Genomic DNA, 19,817 nt, shown 5'->3' on the forward strand with positions numbered 1-19,817 from the left:
AATTTTACGATATATCTAAAAACAATTATACTATGCCAATAGCAGACATTGTTTTTAGATTAAAAACCATGTATTTGTGGGGGGAGACCCCCCCTCCCCAACTTAACTTAAATGCATTGTATTGGCATGCGTTGTAAATGCATTTTTGCAGTAAAATTATACGTGCTAAAAAAATGTGTTGTAAAGGCACAACGAGTTAAAAACCTTGTTGTAAAAGCTGTTTCCCAGTTTAATGTACAAACTAAACTTTCCTTTATAGTTTGTTAGACCCCATCAAAGCAGAGAAGTTAACAATTGCTCTCTTTGTCTTCTTCCTTGCTCTGTAAACTGGAGAGCTCTTCTCCTCTGTATCCAGTTGCCTTTCCTGACTCGCTGATTACTTTCCCTTCTTTGCCTTTGCTAACTGTATCATTATGATATTGTGTTTAGCACAGTTTTATACATTACGTTTTAATAGTATAGCCACCATACACAAGTATCCGTGATAGACATTACCAATGGCAGGAATGTTACTCCATATATTTCAAGAGCGTGAAACTGTCTCTAGTAGAGTTTGGCAGCACCAGGTCAGACATTAGAATCTGTGGCTTCCATTGAGTGCCTAGGTAACAGTCTGGTGTAGGAGAACATCTCAAGAATATGAGAATCTACAATAATGATGCATTACCTAGATCCCATCTAGCCGTCAATGACTTTGCACAATAGTTGTATTGAGATATTTTGTAAAATTGAATAACTGTTGGTGTAGCAATATTTCTTTTTTAAAAACACAATATCATAGTATTATTATATTGAGATATTTTTTAAAATTGAATAACTGTTGATGTAGCAATACATTAAAAAAAATAACGGTGTCAAGCATTTGAAGTCCTTTTTATAAAATTGGTTTTATATTGTCAGAGATTGTTTAATTGAAAATAAAAACTGATATATATATACATATATATGTAGTTCATGGTCGTCACACAGGGATTTTTTTTATAAATTGTAATAATTTTGCTGTATAATTAATTTGATACTAGCGAAATTGTTCTTTGCCCAGGAATTGAAAAATGACTGCGTTATTGTCCTGTGGGAAAATGCCTCATACTAGATTTGCAGAAAACACTTAAGATGCTCTTCTTCTACATTTCTGTGGTCTGAGTCCTGTAATCTCTTTGCAGTTTCTGCAGTCAGTCATTCAGACAGTGGTTGGAGTTGTACTTTATTAGTTAACCATTGCCTCTGGAATACTATTCCTGAATGTAACCAACTTCAAAAGAATAATTTCACCTTAAAAGTTTCTCAGAAAATCTGTGTCTTTGTGAAAACTGCCTTCCTTGCCCTGGAGTAGGTCCTTACCCCAAACTCCCCAAATTGTTGAGCAGAGTTGAATTTCCTTTTTGTGGTGGCCTTACTCAATAGTTTATCGCTGACAAAATCTTTTGAGTGTATCCAGTACTGAGCCGGGCTTCTCTGAAGAGGTCAACTGGTTATAGAACACCAGTCTGATCACTCTATTTAGGAAAATATGTCCTGCTTCTGCTGCCAGTAAGTCTCTGTTTAATCGTTTGCATCATTGGCACCTGCTCATCTACCATCTCTAGGACCACATCATGGCCTCTCCTTGGCATTCTTGAAGGCTTCCACCTGTGTCCTTCCAGCATTACAATACATAATACTGCTATCCTTGGAAATTACTGATGATGCTCTAGACTTGATGACGAGTTCGTATTTTCCTTTTCTCCATTTTTGTAATCGTCCTTTAAGGAGCAGATTTTAATTTCCTACTCAGACGTTTTTGCACCGAGACCTCACACAAGGGCATCAAAGGAGGTGGCTACATTGGTCTCTGTTTTGGATAGTATTCTTGAGGAGTGCCTTCAGTGAAGTCAGAAGGGCCATTTTGTTCCTTAGAAACTATCCCATTCCTTCTTTCTTTAAGTTTTCCTCATCCGTATACGCGGAACTCATAGAAGGCCAAGTGCACCGGACCTGAGGTTTCTGTTCGGTCATGTTTGACAAGTCTCTTTTGGAGGTATTGAGGGCCTCTTCCATTAAGCACATTGTAGGTGAGACAGCAGATCTTGAAAAACTATCTCTTTCTCATTTAAAGCCAATGAAGCTCTCGCAATAGGGGAACCGAGGGAGAGCCCGCTGGGCAATTCAGTACCATCCTGGCCGTGTTATTCTGAATCACTTGCAGTTTACTTAGCAGGGTCTCTCCCACTTCTGCCAACAAGGCGTCGCCATAGTCCAAGCGGCTGATGACCATAGCTTGGACCAGGGTTCTGCGATGGTTCGTGGGAATGTAGAAAAGGATTTTGCGAAGCAGACGCAGACTATAATAGCAGGAGCTGGAAGTGGCAGCAATGTGGTCTTTCATAGTTAGACACGGATCTAATTTTAGACCTAGATTTTTAACACACTGTGTTGGAACAGGAGCTACTCTCAGTTGGGAGGGCCACCAGTCATCAGACCAGCTAGCTGTGGCTTTTTCCATTAGCATTACCTCGGTTTTGCCGGGATTCTACTGGAGACAGTTCTGCATCATCCAGCTGGAGATGTCAAGCATTCCTCTGGTGAACCGTGCTTTCTCTGTTTCTATATCCGGTTCAACAGTGAACATAAGCTGAGTATCATTAGCATATGAGATGATCTCAAAACCTAACTGTTCTCGCCAATGGAGCCATATAAATGTTAAATAAAGTCAGGCTTAGGCTGGAGCCCTGGGGTACCCTCTGTCTAAGCTGATTGATTCTGACAGATATGGTCCTAGCATGATTGTGTTCTGCCTGACATCAAGTTCTGCAGCCATTTCAGGGCTGTTCCTTGAATGCCACATGAATCTAGTCTCTCCGCAAGCACTTTGTGTGAGATGGTATCAACTGCCGCGGAGAGATCTAATAGTATCAATATAACTGATCTCCCTTTGTCCATCTCTTGCCTAAGCGAATCCGTTACTGCTAAAGTAGAAGTGTCGGTACTGTACCCCGGCCGAAAACCGGATGGTGATGGATAAAGAATTTAGCTTCGCTCCAAATATCGACTTAGTTGCCTATTAATTATACTTTCCAGCAACTTGCCTAACAGGGGTAGTAGAGAAATCGGGCAATAGTTGCTGAGTTCTCGTGGATCTGCCATCGGTTTCTTCAATATTGGGCGCACAAATGCTTCCTTCCATGTTCTTGGAATGATACCAGACTGTATCGATGAATTATACATTTTTAGAATACCTGGTGCACAACTGGTGGCTAAAAGAGCCATTGTCTTAGTAGGAAGAGATCAGTAGGTGAGCCCGATTTTGCTGAGGAACTTGCCTTGGAAACTTACTCAAGCGTAATTAATTCAAAGCAGTCTAAGGTACTTCCTGCCATTTTTCCAAGGTCCTCTGGTCTAATAATGACATCGGGATCTTGAAAAATTTTCAATGGGAAGTTAGCGTAGATTTTAATGATCTTTTCTTGAAAGTAGCTCGCTAGCTGATTACTATTTTAAAAAGGGCCTTTGGGGCATTAGTGGCACGTTCAATTTGGTTGATAATAAATTGACATCTTTCTGATTTAAAATTCAAATGATAGATGGCCAACAATTGTTTGTACTGCAGTCTGTCTTGTGATTCTTTACTGACATGCCAGACTCTCTCCAATCTCTTACATTTGGATTTTTCAACCCTTAGATCCTTGGTATACCAGGGCACTATTGGTTGGCGTTGGATAGAGGCATAATATTTATTGGGGATCACCGCATCCAAAGCAGTAACAAACGCATTATGAAAGACCTCCACCGTCATATCATTTTCCATATCCTTCTTTGCCATTTCTGATTTAAAAGCTTCATCAAAGGCTTCAACCGAAAGATTACCCCAAGATCTGTGCACTACTAGTTTGTTTCCAACACTTAAATCCAAACGCTTTGGGCAGGGCAGTTTGATGGAGAACCTGATCGTTGAGTGGTCCGACCACGTGAGAGGTTCTGGGAGGTTGCATGTTAGATGGTCAGTGTTAGAAAAAATTAGGTCCAACACATGACCAGCAAGATGAGTTGGCCCTGTCACTCTTTGAGTGAGTCCAATCATGTTAAGGGTGGACCTAAGTTTATTGACCTCATGGTTCATAAGATTTTCCCCATGAAAGTTAAAATCCCCCAGTAAAAGAAATGTATTTGAGGAAAATACATGCATGGCAATTAATTGTGTCAATTTGTCTGCAAAATTAGTCTTTGTTCCCAGGGAGCAATATAATAATGCTCCATTCCAACTGTCTGTGGGTGACGTGATAATCTTAAAAATTTCCAGTTTCATGCGTTCATTACTTAAAAATGGCAATTTACTGAAAGATGATTTTTAAAAGCGATGGCTATCCCGCCTCCTGTCTTTCCCTCCCTATCCAGATGTAAAAAGGTATACTTCTCGGGAATTGCCATCTCAATCAGTGGATAATTAGTAGAATTAGTAGAATTTAACCAAGTTTCTGTGAGAAAACATATATCCGGGGGGTCCTTGTCTTCCACTTTGTCATTTTTTGTCACCAGTACTGTTTGGAACATTCTGTTGTCTTGCACGGAGGGATTCAGGGAAAGCCTGCTGTCACTTGTATCGAAGTCACTCTGCATTCCTGCCATATCAAGGGCAGATCCAGGCATCAGCATCCTTGTATTTGGGGTGTCTGGCGAAACTCCCCATAGAAGTGTAAGGTAGGCCCCTCTAGTCGTGTATAGTCCCCGTTTCATCACTGATGCTTTGCACACTGGTTAGGTATTCCCTTTACTCTGGTTCAGAGAAAAATATTAATCAGATGTTTCCATGAGGTCACAGTTACCAAATAGCAATTCCAGTCATTCCAACAGTGATCATGGCCATCTTTACGTGGCTAGATACCAGAACAGCTCAGTGACATCCAGGATTTGATATAGGTGTGTGGGGTCTTGATCAACAGGACAAATGTCCTGGTTGCTAACACCTTTCCAATCCTGTAGGACCTCTCTCAGCAGAGGTAAGCTTCCATCCACCTCGCTAGCCACGTTCGGCCTTGAATCTCTTGACTGAGTTTTTGTGATATCATATTTAAAAAATGTTTTCCCAATTAGGTAGGTCATTCAACCCGTTTGGGTTTCTGAACACCTTTGTTTTGGTATAGTGCAGAGTGAGACTGTCTCATTAATGGCTCATGTTGTGCTTTTGAAGCCTGAACTTTGATATGACTTCTCTTCAAGAACAAAAACATCACGTGGAATGTGGCCAATAGTTCTGTAATGTTTGGTGCCTGTAACTGGAGATTAGTTTGTTTTAGCAACCCTGCTGTCAGATCTTTTTGTTGGCTCTCTAAAGGACAGATTCAACTCCTACGAGTTATATCATGCAATGATGAAATTTACAGCACTCACGTACCACTTGATTTAATTCACCTGATAGCAAATTTATGAGAAGTAGCAGTAAATAAAATATCCAAGTTAACAGTGGCACATCTAAAATCAGTGAGGACCAGGAAGTGTAGATTACAAGGGCAATGCTAGTGGAAACACTGGGAGATTATTCATGACACTTTTTTCTCATATGTGCCCTCGTCTTTGTGTGTGTTTTCCTAATCTCCATGACATAATAAAAACGGGGAACCTAATTCACCAGCACTAGGTGCAAAAGTGAGAAATCTACCTAATGCATCCCATGTCTGTGACCTCTGAAACACATGAATCCATGTGCATGATAGAACCATTCTGTTAAAAAGCTACAAGGTCTGAGCTTCAGAAGATAGCAGTTAGAGGAACAAAGAGCTAATACTATGTGGACTATAGCCTTTTGTGAAGGTTCAGGGACCAGAACCTGGTGTTTCAGACTCCCGAATGGAGCTTTCAAAGTCAGTATGAGCGATCCAGGGCTGTTGGGGGTTACTGTGCTCCTACGGCAACAGTTGGAGTCATTTGCTACTGGTATCCTGGGCAGACTATACTATTTGACCCCAAACTGGATTGCCAAGTGCTCACATTTAGAACTTGATATTCAGGATAGCATGGCAGAGTGGGCCTAAGCTTGTTTAGGAACAAATGAGGGTTAGAGACTGAGCACATGCACAGTGAAACACTGTAGTGACACCCAAGGTTATCACTTCAGTTAGCGCTTTTCTTCATAAAAAGAATAGTAGTATAACACTCATAGAACAAACACTGCACATAAGATAATGATACACAGGGTATCAGAAAGCAAACTCTGTAGCTCATTTCCAGGCCCAGAGATCTGTCCCCCAAACATTATCATAGTGCCCGCCCCTAAGCTCCAACGTTGTAGTTCATGGAAAATGCTCACATAACATGCTATTGCAGTTCCTGACATTGTGAGTGCAGGTCTAGGCTAACAGATTGTTGTCAATTTACTACATTGGCGATGTCTCCCACCTCATGCTTGTGAGCACGGTCCCCAGCCATCAACTAAGCTGTGCACAATTTCAGCCCCATACGAGATAGAGCTCATATAGGACACAAGTCAGCCATCACCAGTTTGCTACACTTAAGATAAACATGTTTCTCCTTTTTTAACCCTCTGAGATTTGTGCTGCTATTCAGTGTTTCAAGAGTTAAATGGGTGTTTGAGGCACCTGGTACAAAAGTACGCATAACCAGTATGATGGCCATTTGCCTTCCCAAAATGCAAACGGGAGACCTCCCAAAGCCTGGCAAATTAAATAGTGATAGGGAGCGCCAAGGGGGTAGCATCCAGAGCCCTGTGCCTGGGCACACCCCATGGAAGTCTAGAAGGCTAAAGGCTATGTTGGGGGACTACATCCGGTTTTGGTGCCCCTGAATCCCTATGCTAGATCAAAATACTTCACAGAAATTTATTTTTTTGGTACCAAGGTGTACACTGGATCAGAGAACAGGCCACAGCAAAGCTGGTATCAGGTCAATACTTCATTCATGAATCAAGGGTTCTATGGTATATTTCTCTTCAGATGTGCCACGAATTTGGATGCAGTCAATGGATCCTGCTTCTCTGATAATCTCAGGCCCGAGGGGGATTTGCAGGGGTCCTCAAGGCTTTGAGGGGGCAATTGAAGGGCGCACAAAGGTTACAGTCCAGCACAAATGGATTAGTGCCACAGCAGACTACCCAAAATACATTTTGATGACAACTCTTCCCCTAGACCCTGAGGTGATGCTGCAAGAGATAGGTTTATGTAGTCCACAAGCAGCCAGATAGGGAAAATCTTGCTCTGGAGTTGATGACTACAGCATATCTCCTTGCTTAAGTTTAGCTGCAGTCCTCTGGCAAGCAAAAACTCTTATTGACAAGGTGAACACAGCATCTTATCTCCAAAGACATGTTCTCTCTGCAAGCAGTATTCACTACTGGTTACTCAACCACCACTGTCAGTCCCATGAATCCCAGTTAGAGAGGACAATAGTTACTTCAAGGAATCACACTTTGGGTGCCTTTTCGACTGCAGAAAATCACTTTAGGGTATTGGGCCATTCAACATTCATCTCACAGTGAGATCTTATGATTGTCTGGCTCAGTTTGCAAAAAAACACCAGGGCTGTAGAGGAAAGACTACGTTGAGCAGGGGAGCCTTCTCGTCAGAGCCATGCAGAGGACTTCCCATCAAAACAGCATCATTGAAAACACAACAAGTTTTCCTTGGACTGAACCTGTTTCAGTATTTCGTTACTACTGTCGTGACGACAGAAGCTGTTTACCAAATTGCGCAATCTTGCCGGCTTTCCAGAGATTTCTGGCTTTTTGTCCTGTGTTTTTCTGTCTAATTTGATATTACCATTCCTGATCCTCACAGCCCTTGAGATTGTATTTTCAGTCCTGCAGTAGGACCTGTCATGTCCCGAGGGACACATGCAGACTGTGGCTCCATTTTAAAATAAAATATGAATAGGAAAATATAATGTTCTCAAAAATAAATCCATGCTTTTGTATACTTTGAATGGCTGAACAAATTGTGGAAAATACGAAAAATAAAGAAACCTTCTTAACTATAACTTCAGAATATGGTTTAATGGGTCGTACAAAGCAGGTAAATACATTGCATGCCTTTCCCACTCATTTGTTAGAACGCATGTTTTTACCGTGAATATGCATTTACAACACATGCCAATAGCACGCATTGTTTTTAGATTTAAAAACCATGTATTTGTGGGGGGAGACCCCCCAACTTACTTTAAACGCATGGAATAGGCATGCGTTGTAAATGCATATTCACAGTAAAAATATACGTGCTAAAAGTGTGTGGTAAAGGCACAACAAGATAAAAACCTCGTTGTAAAGGCTGTTTCCCAGTTTAATGTGCAAATGCATCTTTCCTTTACAGTTTATTACATCCTTTCAACGCAGAGAAGTTAACAATTGTTCTTTTTGTCTTCATCCTTGCCCTGTAAAGTGGAGACCTTCTCCTCTGTATCCAGTTGCCTTTGCTGACGTACTGATTACTTTCCTTTCTTTTCCTTTGCAAACTGTATTATGTTGAGTGCTGAGGTCAACAGTCTGGTTAAGGAGAACAGCTCAAGAATATGAGAATCTACAATAATGATGCATTACCTAGATCCCACCTAGCCGTCAATGACATTTTCTTCTTTTCTGATTAGTTCGCTGTTTCCCAGTGTTAAGTTTTTTTTAACTATTGGGTGCCTAGACCTATTATGTTAGCGCTGTTCATTTTGTTATACTATCTTGTTTGAGATGCAAAGCCCTAGTTGTTGAGCATAACTGTAAATTATTTTTAATGACTTCATTTATCTTTGCCTTTTATACTAAATACAATTAATGTCACATAAAGTGCCTGTATACATCGTAACGCAACGCATCATTGTCCTTGTTGCTACCAATAGAGTGGAATGAGATGTAGGAGAGGACCATTTTGAAATACGTCTTAGTTGAGCAAATGTATTTCCATTGCTGTACATTTATGAAGGGGCACTTTTTCTGCTCTGTAAAAGCATTATTGCCATTTGTATATGCAGTTTCTTATAATGCCTTTCTTGTAGGTTTTTGATATGGATATTTCCAAGCAGCTTCATGCTTATGAGGTTGAGTACCATGTACTCCAAGATGAAATACAAGAAGCATCCAATACCTGTGATGAGAGTGAGCCCTTGCACAAACTTGAACGGATTAACAGCCAACTAAAAAGACAGAACATGGATCTGGCGGAGAAACTGCAGGTAACAGATAAAGTACACATTTAGAATCACAAGAAAGTTTACTTTTCTGTAATAGGATCGAAAATAACGCGACAAAGTGTCTGAATACAGAACTTGCATTTTTGCTCAGTATATAGGCACACCTTTACTGTAGTACATGAAGACACCACTCGAAGTTTTTTCCGATTCTCATTACACTATGGTGGCTGATAAACGTATTCAAGACGAGCAGGATGGCGTGTAAGCTCTTAAGATTCTAGGAATGGCAATGTGATGCTATAAACACACTAGTTACATAATATCCTTGAAAGTGCCTTTGCTTCTTTTTCATTTACCAAAACATTTGAAGAAGCAAATGATATCTCATACATATTCTGTTTTCATTTCCTGTTTAGATGCTCTATAGAACTGAGGTGTGGAATGCTAAAAGGAGGAAGACCTCATAAAATATGTTATGGCACATACAGCAATAGTACTTTTGTGAGCACCCTGTAGCTTATGTCCCTTGATAGCTTTTCACAAAACTCTCTAGGATCCAGTCAATATGAATGATCTAAACTTTAGGAAAGCTTCATGCAGGTTCATCAAGGGCACAAAAGATATTGAAAATTCTAAAACACAATTCTTATAGAGAGTGCACCACATAAATAGCTATAATTTACTACTGCGTCTCTGTAATATATATATTCATATGTTGTTACTTTTATTGCACAAACGCAGTTGTTTTGTGCAGTTATGATATCATGCCCACCAATTAATTTCAGTAATTTGCAGATAGGACATAATTCCCTTGATTTATATTTCATCTATGGTTTGCCAAGTTTCACTCGGTTTTCGTACCCACTAATTTGTCTCAAAGCATGACTGCATTTAGATTATGACAGCATTAAGTCACACTGCTTAGCATCACCGTTGCCCTTTCCTTTATCTGAATGGGCTACTCAGCCCACCATTTAATCACTTCACTAAAACACTATCTTCTTAATAGTTTTCTATTTATTGAAAACATTAGTTACATACTACACTACAAAATAGTACAAAGTCCAAACCAGCCTTCCCAGCGCATAGACCTTCAACTTTTTTTAATGTATCTTTTTATTGTTGATGACGTCAAGAACAACAAAAAAATACACTGCTGTACACTGATATCATCATACATAGCAATTCCTCCTCAACGTCCATCATTCACTTAATCGCAGTCCGCCAGCAGCATCGTGAAAACATCGACATCCAATGCAGATGGATTAGGGAGCAGTACATCTGAGAAAATGTGGGTGAAAGGAGCTCAAGGATTGCCCCTGTATTCGTTCTATTTCCCCCAGATTTTCGCCCATATTTGTGAACAGCCACAACCTTCATATATCACCTTCTCGGCCAATATGCACCAATCCGTGTCCCTCATCCAGTCCCCCAGCTGTTGTGACTGCTTCACGCTCCTTAGGCTTGCTATCGCCAGTCCCATGATCATCCATATCCGCTCCATTTGGTTCAGATTTTGTCTCATCCCTGAAATTCAATAGACACCTTTTTGCAGAGGTGCTCCTATTGCTCTCACACAACTCATTCATACAAACTACCACTGCCTCCCAAAACATTGGACCTCGGGCAGCACCATATAGTTGCCCGTGCAGTGATTGGGATAAAGACCTCCAGTGCTCGACATCACGTTTCAGTCATTCCAGAGGTGGTGTCAGGTTACATCTATAAAACAAGTCGGGTCAGTTGTTAGATAGCTTACGAGGTATTGTAATCCCTCTTTTTTACCATTGTTGCCTCGCAAACGCTGAGCAGTCTTGGTATTTGTCCGTGTAGGATGTATATAAGGGACTTATACCAGTTATTGGTGTATCCTGAATAGCGGCCGAACAGGTTAGTATTTGTATTCCTCTGTCGAATGTGAAGACTGGGTCCGTCACGTAGAACAGAATGTCGTCAACATAAAGCAATATTTTGTCCTCCCTGTGATCGGTCCAACGCAGGCCTCTGACCAGTGGGTCCCGTTTGACCCAGACCGCCAAACGTTCTGATATTAGGGCGAAGATTAATGGCAAAAGTGGGCAACCCTGCCTGGTACCTCGTTGGAGTCTGAATACCTAGGATGTCCCCACATGTACTTTGACTTGTGCTAACGGTTCACTGTACAAGAGCTTTCTCCATGCTGTGAAGCGCAGGCCAAAGCCCAGCTTGGCTCATTCAAGGAGGCTCTCAATCTGTGGCTATGGAAGGAAGAAACAGTGAGAGGACTTAGTCACCTTAAACATGTGACCTCATCCTTTTTTCTGGCTAACTCTTTAATGGTAGGGCTTTGGCGATCGGCTAGTGAGGAGGGCTATGTCCATTTGGACTACTAAATTGAAGTGGCTCAGCAAGGACTACAACACAAAGGTGCCCTAGTGCTTTCCCTGAGAAAGTTCATCCCCTCTTTTACCCCTAGTCATATACATGCTTTATCAGCTCAGTGCACTGTCCATTTTACCAAAACGAGTTGCTGCCCTTTTAAGCATGGTGCTGACTCATTTCATGCACTCAGGTAAGTCACTGCCATGACACTGGATTACTACTTCATTCTAAAGCGTTGCAGTGAAAGCACTCCCTTACCACAGGAAAATATGTGTTGGGCCCACCTACATTTGAAGAAAGCACGTGTTTAAGATTGCTGCCCTGGTGGAGTGGACACTACTGTAGTTTTGATAAGTGGCAACATGCAGCCATCCGCTGACTTAACTCAACTGAGTACAGCCAAAGGCGGAAGAAGACCCTTCATCTTCTTCTTTCCTGCATTGTTGAAACAAGTGACTGTCACGTTTTGTCTCCTTACTGAAATGGTTCTTCGTTTTCACATATGTGCATTTTGTTGTGCTCGTGTCTATATAAACATTCAAACAATTAACATGATATAAATATTTGTGATCAGCTGTAGATAAGCAATATCTCCTGCCCATTAAGCAATATGTAGGTGTATGGTGGCCGTAAATACTGGCGCTCCAGTGCTCCTGCAATGAACTGCAACAGTAGAGCAACTGCAAGTAGAGCCATTTTGCATTGGTCGCCTGTTATTATATTGTTTCCCCCACTCATAGCCACTGCCAAATAACTGGATTATATGAGATGGTAGAAAGTTCATGAGGGGTTCTTGAATGCTTTTGGGCCTCCCCAACTCGTGGTTTGGGAACTCGCACTTGCCAGAGCCCAGCAGTGGTAAGTCCACACGCCTTGTTTTACACCTGCATTTTGTTTAGAATGATTGCCTTCTGTAGGCCATAACCACCAAGTAAACACAAATAATGCTTTCCCACTGTGAAGTGTTGTGTTGTCTAATAATGTCTTAAAGTTGCTGTGTCTCCAGCAATCTCCCATTATATGTGGCTCTAGTAAAACATTGAAGTAACGTACTCATGTTCAACTTGGCATCTCAGCCCTGCAGCTGGGATGTGTTACCATGGTTTTGTATTCTGCCTATGCCATATAAATAATGCACTTTTATTGCTTTCATTTGAAAAACAGGTGGCTCATGGGAAGATTCAGAACTTGGAATCCAATGTTGAAAGCATTTTGTCCCGGGAGAATAAAATGAGGAATCTTCTACGATCCCTCGAGCAGGAAAAGGTAGCCTACCAGAAGACCATTGAGATGATGAAGAAATACTTGCCGGACGATGCACTTGCCGACTGTGAACTACTGATGAGGGACATCAACTGCAGCCCGAACAATAAAACAAAACCAGTAAATAAGCCATAAGGGACAGGGCCCTGGTCTTGTCATGCTGCGAGTTACTCTTTCCTGCAGGTCTGAAAGAGGAGGAAAATGGCGCATGCTGCTGGAGGACTGAGAGAAGCAGCCATTTTGTGGTCTCGCCGCATCCCAGTCCCGACATTTGCACAACCACAGCAGCACACCGACATTATCTTAGTATGCAAATCCCAGGCTATTAAAAACACACACACTGTTTGTTTTATACATGTACATAAACCAGAAAGGGAAGTAAGGAATTTGCTAAATATTATGTAGATGTATATTTGCATTAAAAAAAATATAGGTTGGTGAGCTTCATTAATCAAGCTAGCAAGGTGGAGGTCACTTCATATTTTCAGTATTCATGCGTTATCCTTTGGTATTGGCAGTGGAAGACATTTTATCTTTACATCTGATTATATAGTAAATAATACTTGAAACAATTGAATGTATTTTTCTCCAAAGAGAGAGCATGTTTCACCTCTGTGTGTCTATTGTGACAAAAACGTTTTCAAAGTCTTGCGCGCCTGTCGTTAAATACACCGACTATGTACCTGTGCTGACCTATGACTGATTGCCACCATGTTTAATATGTTGGGGGAGCACTGATATCATCTCATGCCTCAGGGGATGTGCCTGCCAACCAATCCATTCTCGTCCATTTGCATGGGGCAACTGGAACAGTGTCCAAACCTATATTTTGGACCTTGAGATGTCAGTATGGAGAGCAGCAAGGATTTGTTGTCAACTCATCGCTTAGCATGCTACTTGTGGTCATGGTAATGTTGGTTTTCAGGAGCATCAATGCAGTGTGTTAACCAAAGAAGCACCCCAGATGATGTATGGAATTGACTGTCCTCTGGCACATCTGGACAGGCAGTAAAACATGTTATCACTTGTGTTTTTGTTAATGCCTAACTTGCAGTATAGTAAGAAAAAGATGTTCACCACAGTAAAGGGGTACTGATGTGGATGCCTGTGATATTGTACCTAGCAACAGACCGGTGATAATTTTCAAAACAATTCACTGTGCAAAACATTTCTAAGGATTCAAGAACATGTATATATGGTTTTTATTAGTTTGAAAATGTATTTTAACATCGCGTTTTCTCTTTGAACAAAGTAACATGTCGTTGAAATAGTCCTATTCTAAAAATATTTCTTCCTCATCGCCCTTGTTTATAGATCTCTGGGATGTTCTCTGCTGCAGGGCAGTAGAGAGGAGAATTCTAATGCAGCAAACAGAAGTCCGTTTTCACATTCTGCCCCTTCCCGTGCTGCACTCACCTGCTCAGGCACTCTCTGTTCTCTGCATTTTATGTTCTTGACCAGGCATGGTGCAAGAACATCTTTTAAAGTTTTCCCATTGTTTGCCTTATGTTTTCGAACACTAGAGTATTCCACCAATTGCCGTATTCCCTGAGCTCCTGTCACGCCAGCGAGGACTGGAATTAAGGAATATAAACTACTAAAGTGCAAAGGTTACAAGAAGTCGCACCCTGAGGTGGTGATTGTAGAGCCATGGGCATAGCCACCTCAAATTAGATGCACACAATCTATAGTTTCTTTTCGGACAGAAAATTGATGTGCATTAGTGGCAGGATTTTGGGTGACTTGCATTTTTTTATTCATAACTGGCCTACTGTTCTTCCAGGAGAGATATCTGGTTTGTGTAAAGAGTCTGTGAGTTAGAGTGCGAGGTGCACAGGAAACACTGTATAAGGGATTGCCACATGGTTGTGGGGTGCCCTCACAGGAGTATTTCTAAGGTGCCATGATAGCATGACACCATGGTTATCCTAGTAGTCCACCCTCAACAATGCTTCTGTGCTCTGAATCTGCTTCGGTACACAATGTGCTCCTTGAGACCTCATGATGCTACTTGTACCACTTGGATGAGAGCCACAGCCTACCATACCACATATGGATGCAGGCTCAGGGGGATAAAGTGGGAGGATAAGGGCCTGAGTATGACAAAAATGAGTCTTAAAGTGGTAACAAGTTGGATAGAGCCATAGGTGGTTAGGCAGTACTGTGCTCCCAGTAGAATGCCAGGAATCCAATGACGTTTCCCAGTCATGGAGCTACCTCATTATTTTCTTTGGGAGGTGTAGACTCTTCGGTGGAAATAGCCCAGATACCCAATGCAACTAATGAAGCAACATTTCGAGACTGGACATTGGTTTGACCTAAATAAGCACAGGCCTAAAACAGGATGAAGGTTTGCCATCAGTCTCCTAAGTTGCTGTGCCCTGCATCTGTGAACCTTTGCTGGAGGAGTCGAGAAGCTTTTGGCTGGATCGCTCTTGATCTCCCTGCACTTCACTCAACATATTCACAAAGATCTCACTTCTGGCATCCTTGCGCTGGACTGGAACCCTGGTCTTGGGATTCTAGTTCATTGGTGATTACTTGGCAGTACACATGGTGAAATGTTGTTTACCACTGGTACCCAGTGCCATCAGTACTGATCCTCTCTATTTGGATGACAAAGTCTCCTAAGGCACTTGCCTCTGTAGGTGTAGTAGGTTCCAATCCCAGAGCTAGCATCACACAGTAAATAACACACATTACGATTAATGTCCAGTCAAAGCGATCACTTCTAAGTAAAGTAGATCTGTATTTACAGGTGAGCGAAATAGGGTACTTAAACTCAGATTCTATACAAAAAAAGCCAGAAGAGATTAGCATCTTCTGGAGCATAGATGCGACCCAAACCCTTTTACTGTATTTATGTACTACAGTTTTCATAAGCTGAGGGCCCGTGGACATTGTTATCTTACGGAACAAAGATTTTAGTTTCTCAGCAGTATTCAGAGAACTTCTTTGTATTATGAAACTTAAGGGCTTACACAATTTAGTGACTAGCTCTGAACTCAGGATGACGAGCTCTAGTCCCTGTAGTCCAGTCTCAACCATATGTGCTTAATGGGGAAATCCCCCATGTTTTCTCGGGCTCTGTCAGGACATAATGGACTCCAGGAAGTTATGTTAAATAAAGCTGTTCATATACAGGTCAGGCTAACCATTTCTTCAGGAAGATGAGTTCCTCAACCATTGTGGACTCTATGAGGTTCTTTGATACTTTTAGCCATCAGATGACTTCCTAATTGGCTTATTTCAAAGAACACGTTTGACCTGGGCTTCTCTTAGTACTTTGCCCATTTCATCCTCGCCAGGAGGCATGTTTTCTTTTCTGGTGTGTTAATCTCTCAAGTTGCAACCCCAGGGGAGGACCAGCAGTAGAACTGCACTGTTCTGGACAAGCCTCTCTTGAAATGAGGGCACCAAGCCTTTTGAAAGTCCAGGAGAATTCCAAACTATTGGCTCTAGAGTGCCTCTATTGGTAGGATTGGGGGAAGTCAGATCTACCACCTCTTGATGACGGTGTTTTCAAGAGTGGCCCCAAACATTCTCTGAAAATTTCTCATGGTTAGCAGTCTGTGCCCGGCACAACCGTGGGAAGCAGGAATGTTGGTTTTTAGGGACAGAGAAGGGGAAAGGTTTCATTTGATATTAAATGTATTTCCCCAACCCACCCGCTAACTACGCTGTCAGACAGGGACACTGAAACAAAGAACTTGTTGTTTCTAATGTCCACTGCGTATTTAGCCAACACACCATCTTGTGCAGACCTACATAGAGTGCTCTATTAACATCATTCAGCTTGCATATGATGTCCTGGCTCTACATACAAATTTCATGTAAACCAGCTCACCGTTCACCACAGGCACACACTCCAGCGAAGGAAACCAGTTCAGGGGAATCATATGCTATGAGAGGCACAAGCCTGCCTCGAGTACGAATAAGGGGTACACTTTTGATGCATATCGTTACCAGTACAGCCTAGGGTCTACTTCTGAAAGTAACAATAAATCATGGGGCATCTTAAGTTGATTGACAGATTGAACCTTCCAATGAGGATGGATGAACATAAGCCAATCAAATACATATTAACAGAGTAGGGTGATGCACCTTTCCCAATCCATGCTAGGGTTTCCCCTCTACAGAGCATGTGATATTTTCACGGAATAGTCTAAGAGGTTTGTCCAAAAAGCCATCTTTGGACACAGCAGCCTGTTTTGAATTTGCCTGATATTCAGCTTCTCCAGTACTTATGTCCAACTTTTATGCAGCTCAGTTTTTAGAAAGCTTTAAACAAAGAATGAGGATGCTATCTCCTTGAAACCACATTTGTAGGTGCCTCAGGCGTTGCTGGTGGAGCAATCTAGCTCATTCATTCACATGTGCCTTCAGGTTTGTTGCAGAAGCAATATTAGCATAATCAGTCACAAGTTGAGTTTAGTCTCTGCAAGCCCAGCCCACTGTCAAGTGTCAGTCAGCCTGTCACTCAATCCATTCATAAGCAGTGCAGGGAAAGATCTCCCACAGGCATTAAGCTCCGACTAGATTCGTAAATTGCACCTTGCCATGATCGTGTCCATCCTGGCAGAGGGAAAAGTATACAGACATATTCCGGTAAACCTTTTTGCAGATTTAGTCTACTCCATTAACAACGCGCTTCTGGGAGGGAATGGATTACGCCCTCTGCAGCGTGTAGCACTAGAGTAAGCGCCCATTTTTCTCTTGGTGTGCTGCACTTCTTAAAGGCCCAAGCTGACCAAAGCATTCTCAAGAGTCAATAGAATGTGTGGTCTGGCTATACTTTCTTGTTATTGTCTTGTAGTTAACAATAGCCACATCTGCCTCAGGTTGTGCAGAGGTTGCAAAAAAATTCCATGTGTGTCGGTCTAGGGGCAGACTTGCCTTAGATCATCCCACCACACTCAGGAGGCCTGTGAATAAACTGTGGATTTACAGCGTCATGGAGGAAGGACCTGTCTAATGCAGTACTGGCAAACCCAAAATCTGTTTATATTTTCTTAACCAAACTAAACCAAATGTCACCTCCTGTGCCTTAGGCTTATTACATTGCTGTTGGGAACATGACTGCCCGAGCATCTCCCTTTTCTCAGACTGCAAGTATAGGCAAGAAGGATTTTCCAGTGAGAAACTTAGAAAAGGTCTTTCAGCGTAGGACACCTTGCGTAATACTCTGTATACAAACCATAAAGGAGAACTCCCTGCTTCTTGTCCATAGGGCCCATGCAGCCTCCTGTAGCGGACGATGGGTTTTCTTTACTTCCAGACCTGAAGTTCAGTGGCAAGGACTACTGGGTGTTTTCCTTGGTTGGATGCCATCTTTTCGAAAATCTCCCATCTTATTATCCAGATAACCTCTTAACTACTTAAAGAAGTGGAAAGACATCTGTCTGTTGTGCCATAATGTTTGAACCAGACACCAAGATGGTTTCAGGATAATGCACCTGCAACTTTGAGAGACAGATAGATATCAGGTCTTAGTATAACATAAAATCTTTATCTGTTGACCGCCCATTTATTGAAAGAATGATTTAAGAGGACGACTCTTCACAAATCATGAACCCATCCGACTGCTGGATTACCTATGTGATTAATATGTGTGTTCGAGGCATATGTTGCCCCACCACATATTCTTAAGATTTATTGACAATACAAGTACATGATTTTAATTGCACACCACCGGTGTTTAGCCCGGCCACCATAGGAGTATCTGCTTATTTGAGATGGAAAGTTGATACATATAATTTCATACTCTGATGAATGTCTGATTCCTGCCACTTTGCGTTAGATCTCTCCGTGCAAAGACATTGCAAGATATTACGCCAAGTTATTCCACAGTGATATATTTGTCAGTGGAAAAGATATTTTCTTTATAAGGCTGATGTGCATCCTTACAAGGTTTTATTTTCAGATGCATCCAAAAATCGTTTTGGTGCTTTAGAAGACTTTGGAGCTGATGGCCTCTTGCATTCAGGTAGTCGTTGCGTCTTCTTGCTGTTTACAGCTTCTTGCATGTAGACCCTTCACTTGTTCTTTGCGGCTTACTGCCTCTTGCATTCAGGGGTTTATCAGACCCCTCAATTGTACTTTGAGACAGAATCTCAATCACAATCTTTTTTCCTTTCACTTGGACATCTTTTGCTCTCAGAACTTGTGATTGAAAAAATATACTGGTTGATTTCACCTGCCTCTCCCTGATTATTGAAGTGTCCATTACGCTGGGCTAAGTGAAGACCGTAACATGGAAATTGAAAAGGACATAGCCCTCTACATGGACATACAACTAAAGGCAGTGTTACATATGTTGAAGGCCTTTCCGGAAACCGTCTCAGGGAGAGTATTTTTGCTTTACACAGACATCACAATGGCTATTTGAACAAACAAAGTAGAATTCACACTCCTTCAGTTAAAGTTGTGGAGATGTGGTTATAGACTCAGGGTCAGGTTATCGTCAAAGTTGTCACACATCGGTTGGTGATTCAGAACACGTGAGGCAAACTCGACAAGTTGAAATATGCTCTCCACTTTCAGATATCAGTGCCATCCAAACATGAACTTATTCACATTTTACAGGCAGTGGAAAATTCTTATACTTAGATTCCTGAATATGTATAGACCTTGCCACTCAAGTGAATGACATGTTAATCAGCTGAGGTGCTGTGGACTGTACATTTTAAACCATACATTGACTTGGTGCTTCAGGGAATACAAGTGGGCTGAATTATTCCACTGTAGCTCAGAGCTTGTATGTGCCCCAATCACAGCTAGTTAATAGCAACATTTGGCCTGAGATGTTTGCAACTAGAATATTCTTCTTTTAATACTTGACACACTTACTTTTTCACTGTTGTCTTGCAGATGCCTTTTAGGCTGCTTGAATGACTGTGTGATTATTTCAGTATTTTGAAGCAATCCATATGCCTGTTTTTTATGACCATTGCAACTTTGCAGGAAAGTCCCTCGGTAGAGTTCAGAGTTGCAACATGTGCACCCTCTGCTGTGAGAATAGGCCCTACATAGTAGAAGGAAGGTAACTCTCAATGTCCTCTCTAGGAAGTCTCCAGATATTTTGACTGACTTCT

The 19,817-nt window shown here is 41.7% G+C and overlaps 1 protein-coding gene across 3 annotated transcripts in view; it reads left to right on the forward strand.

Annotated features, from left to right (window-relative positions):
• TBC1D4 (TBC1 domain family member 4) overlaps nucleotides 1-13,159 on the forward strand; it is a 664,791-nt gene extending 651,632 nt beyond the window's left edge. For all 3 annotated transcript variants that reach the window (XM_086934887.1, XM_086934888.1, XM_086934889.1), the window contains 2 exons: nucleotides 8,965-9,141; nucleotides 12,625-13,159. In XM_086934887.1, the coding sequence (XP_086791013.1) occupies nucleotides 8,965-9,141; nucleotides 12,625-12,858 (411 nt within the window). In that variant the 3' untranslated portion in view covers nucleotides 12,859-13,159. The remainder of the gene's footprint in view (nucleotides 1-8,964; nucleotides 9,142-12,624) is intronic.
• The last annotated feature ends 6,658 nt before the right edge of the window (nucleotides 13,160-19,817 follow it).

This window comes from Lissotriton vulgaris, chromosome 8 (genome assembly GCF_964263255.1).
Source record: "Lissotriton vulgaris chromosome 8, aLisVul1.2, whole genome shotgun sequence".
In the NCBI taxonomy this organism is placed as follows: Eukaryota; Metazoa; Chordata; class Amphibia; order Caudata; family Salamandridae; genus Lissotriton; species Lissotriton vulgaris.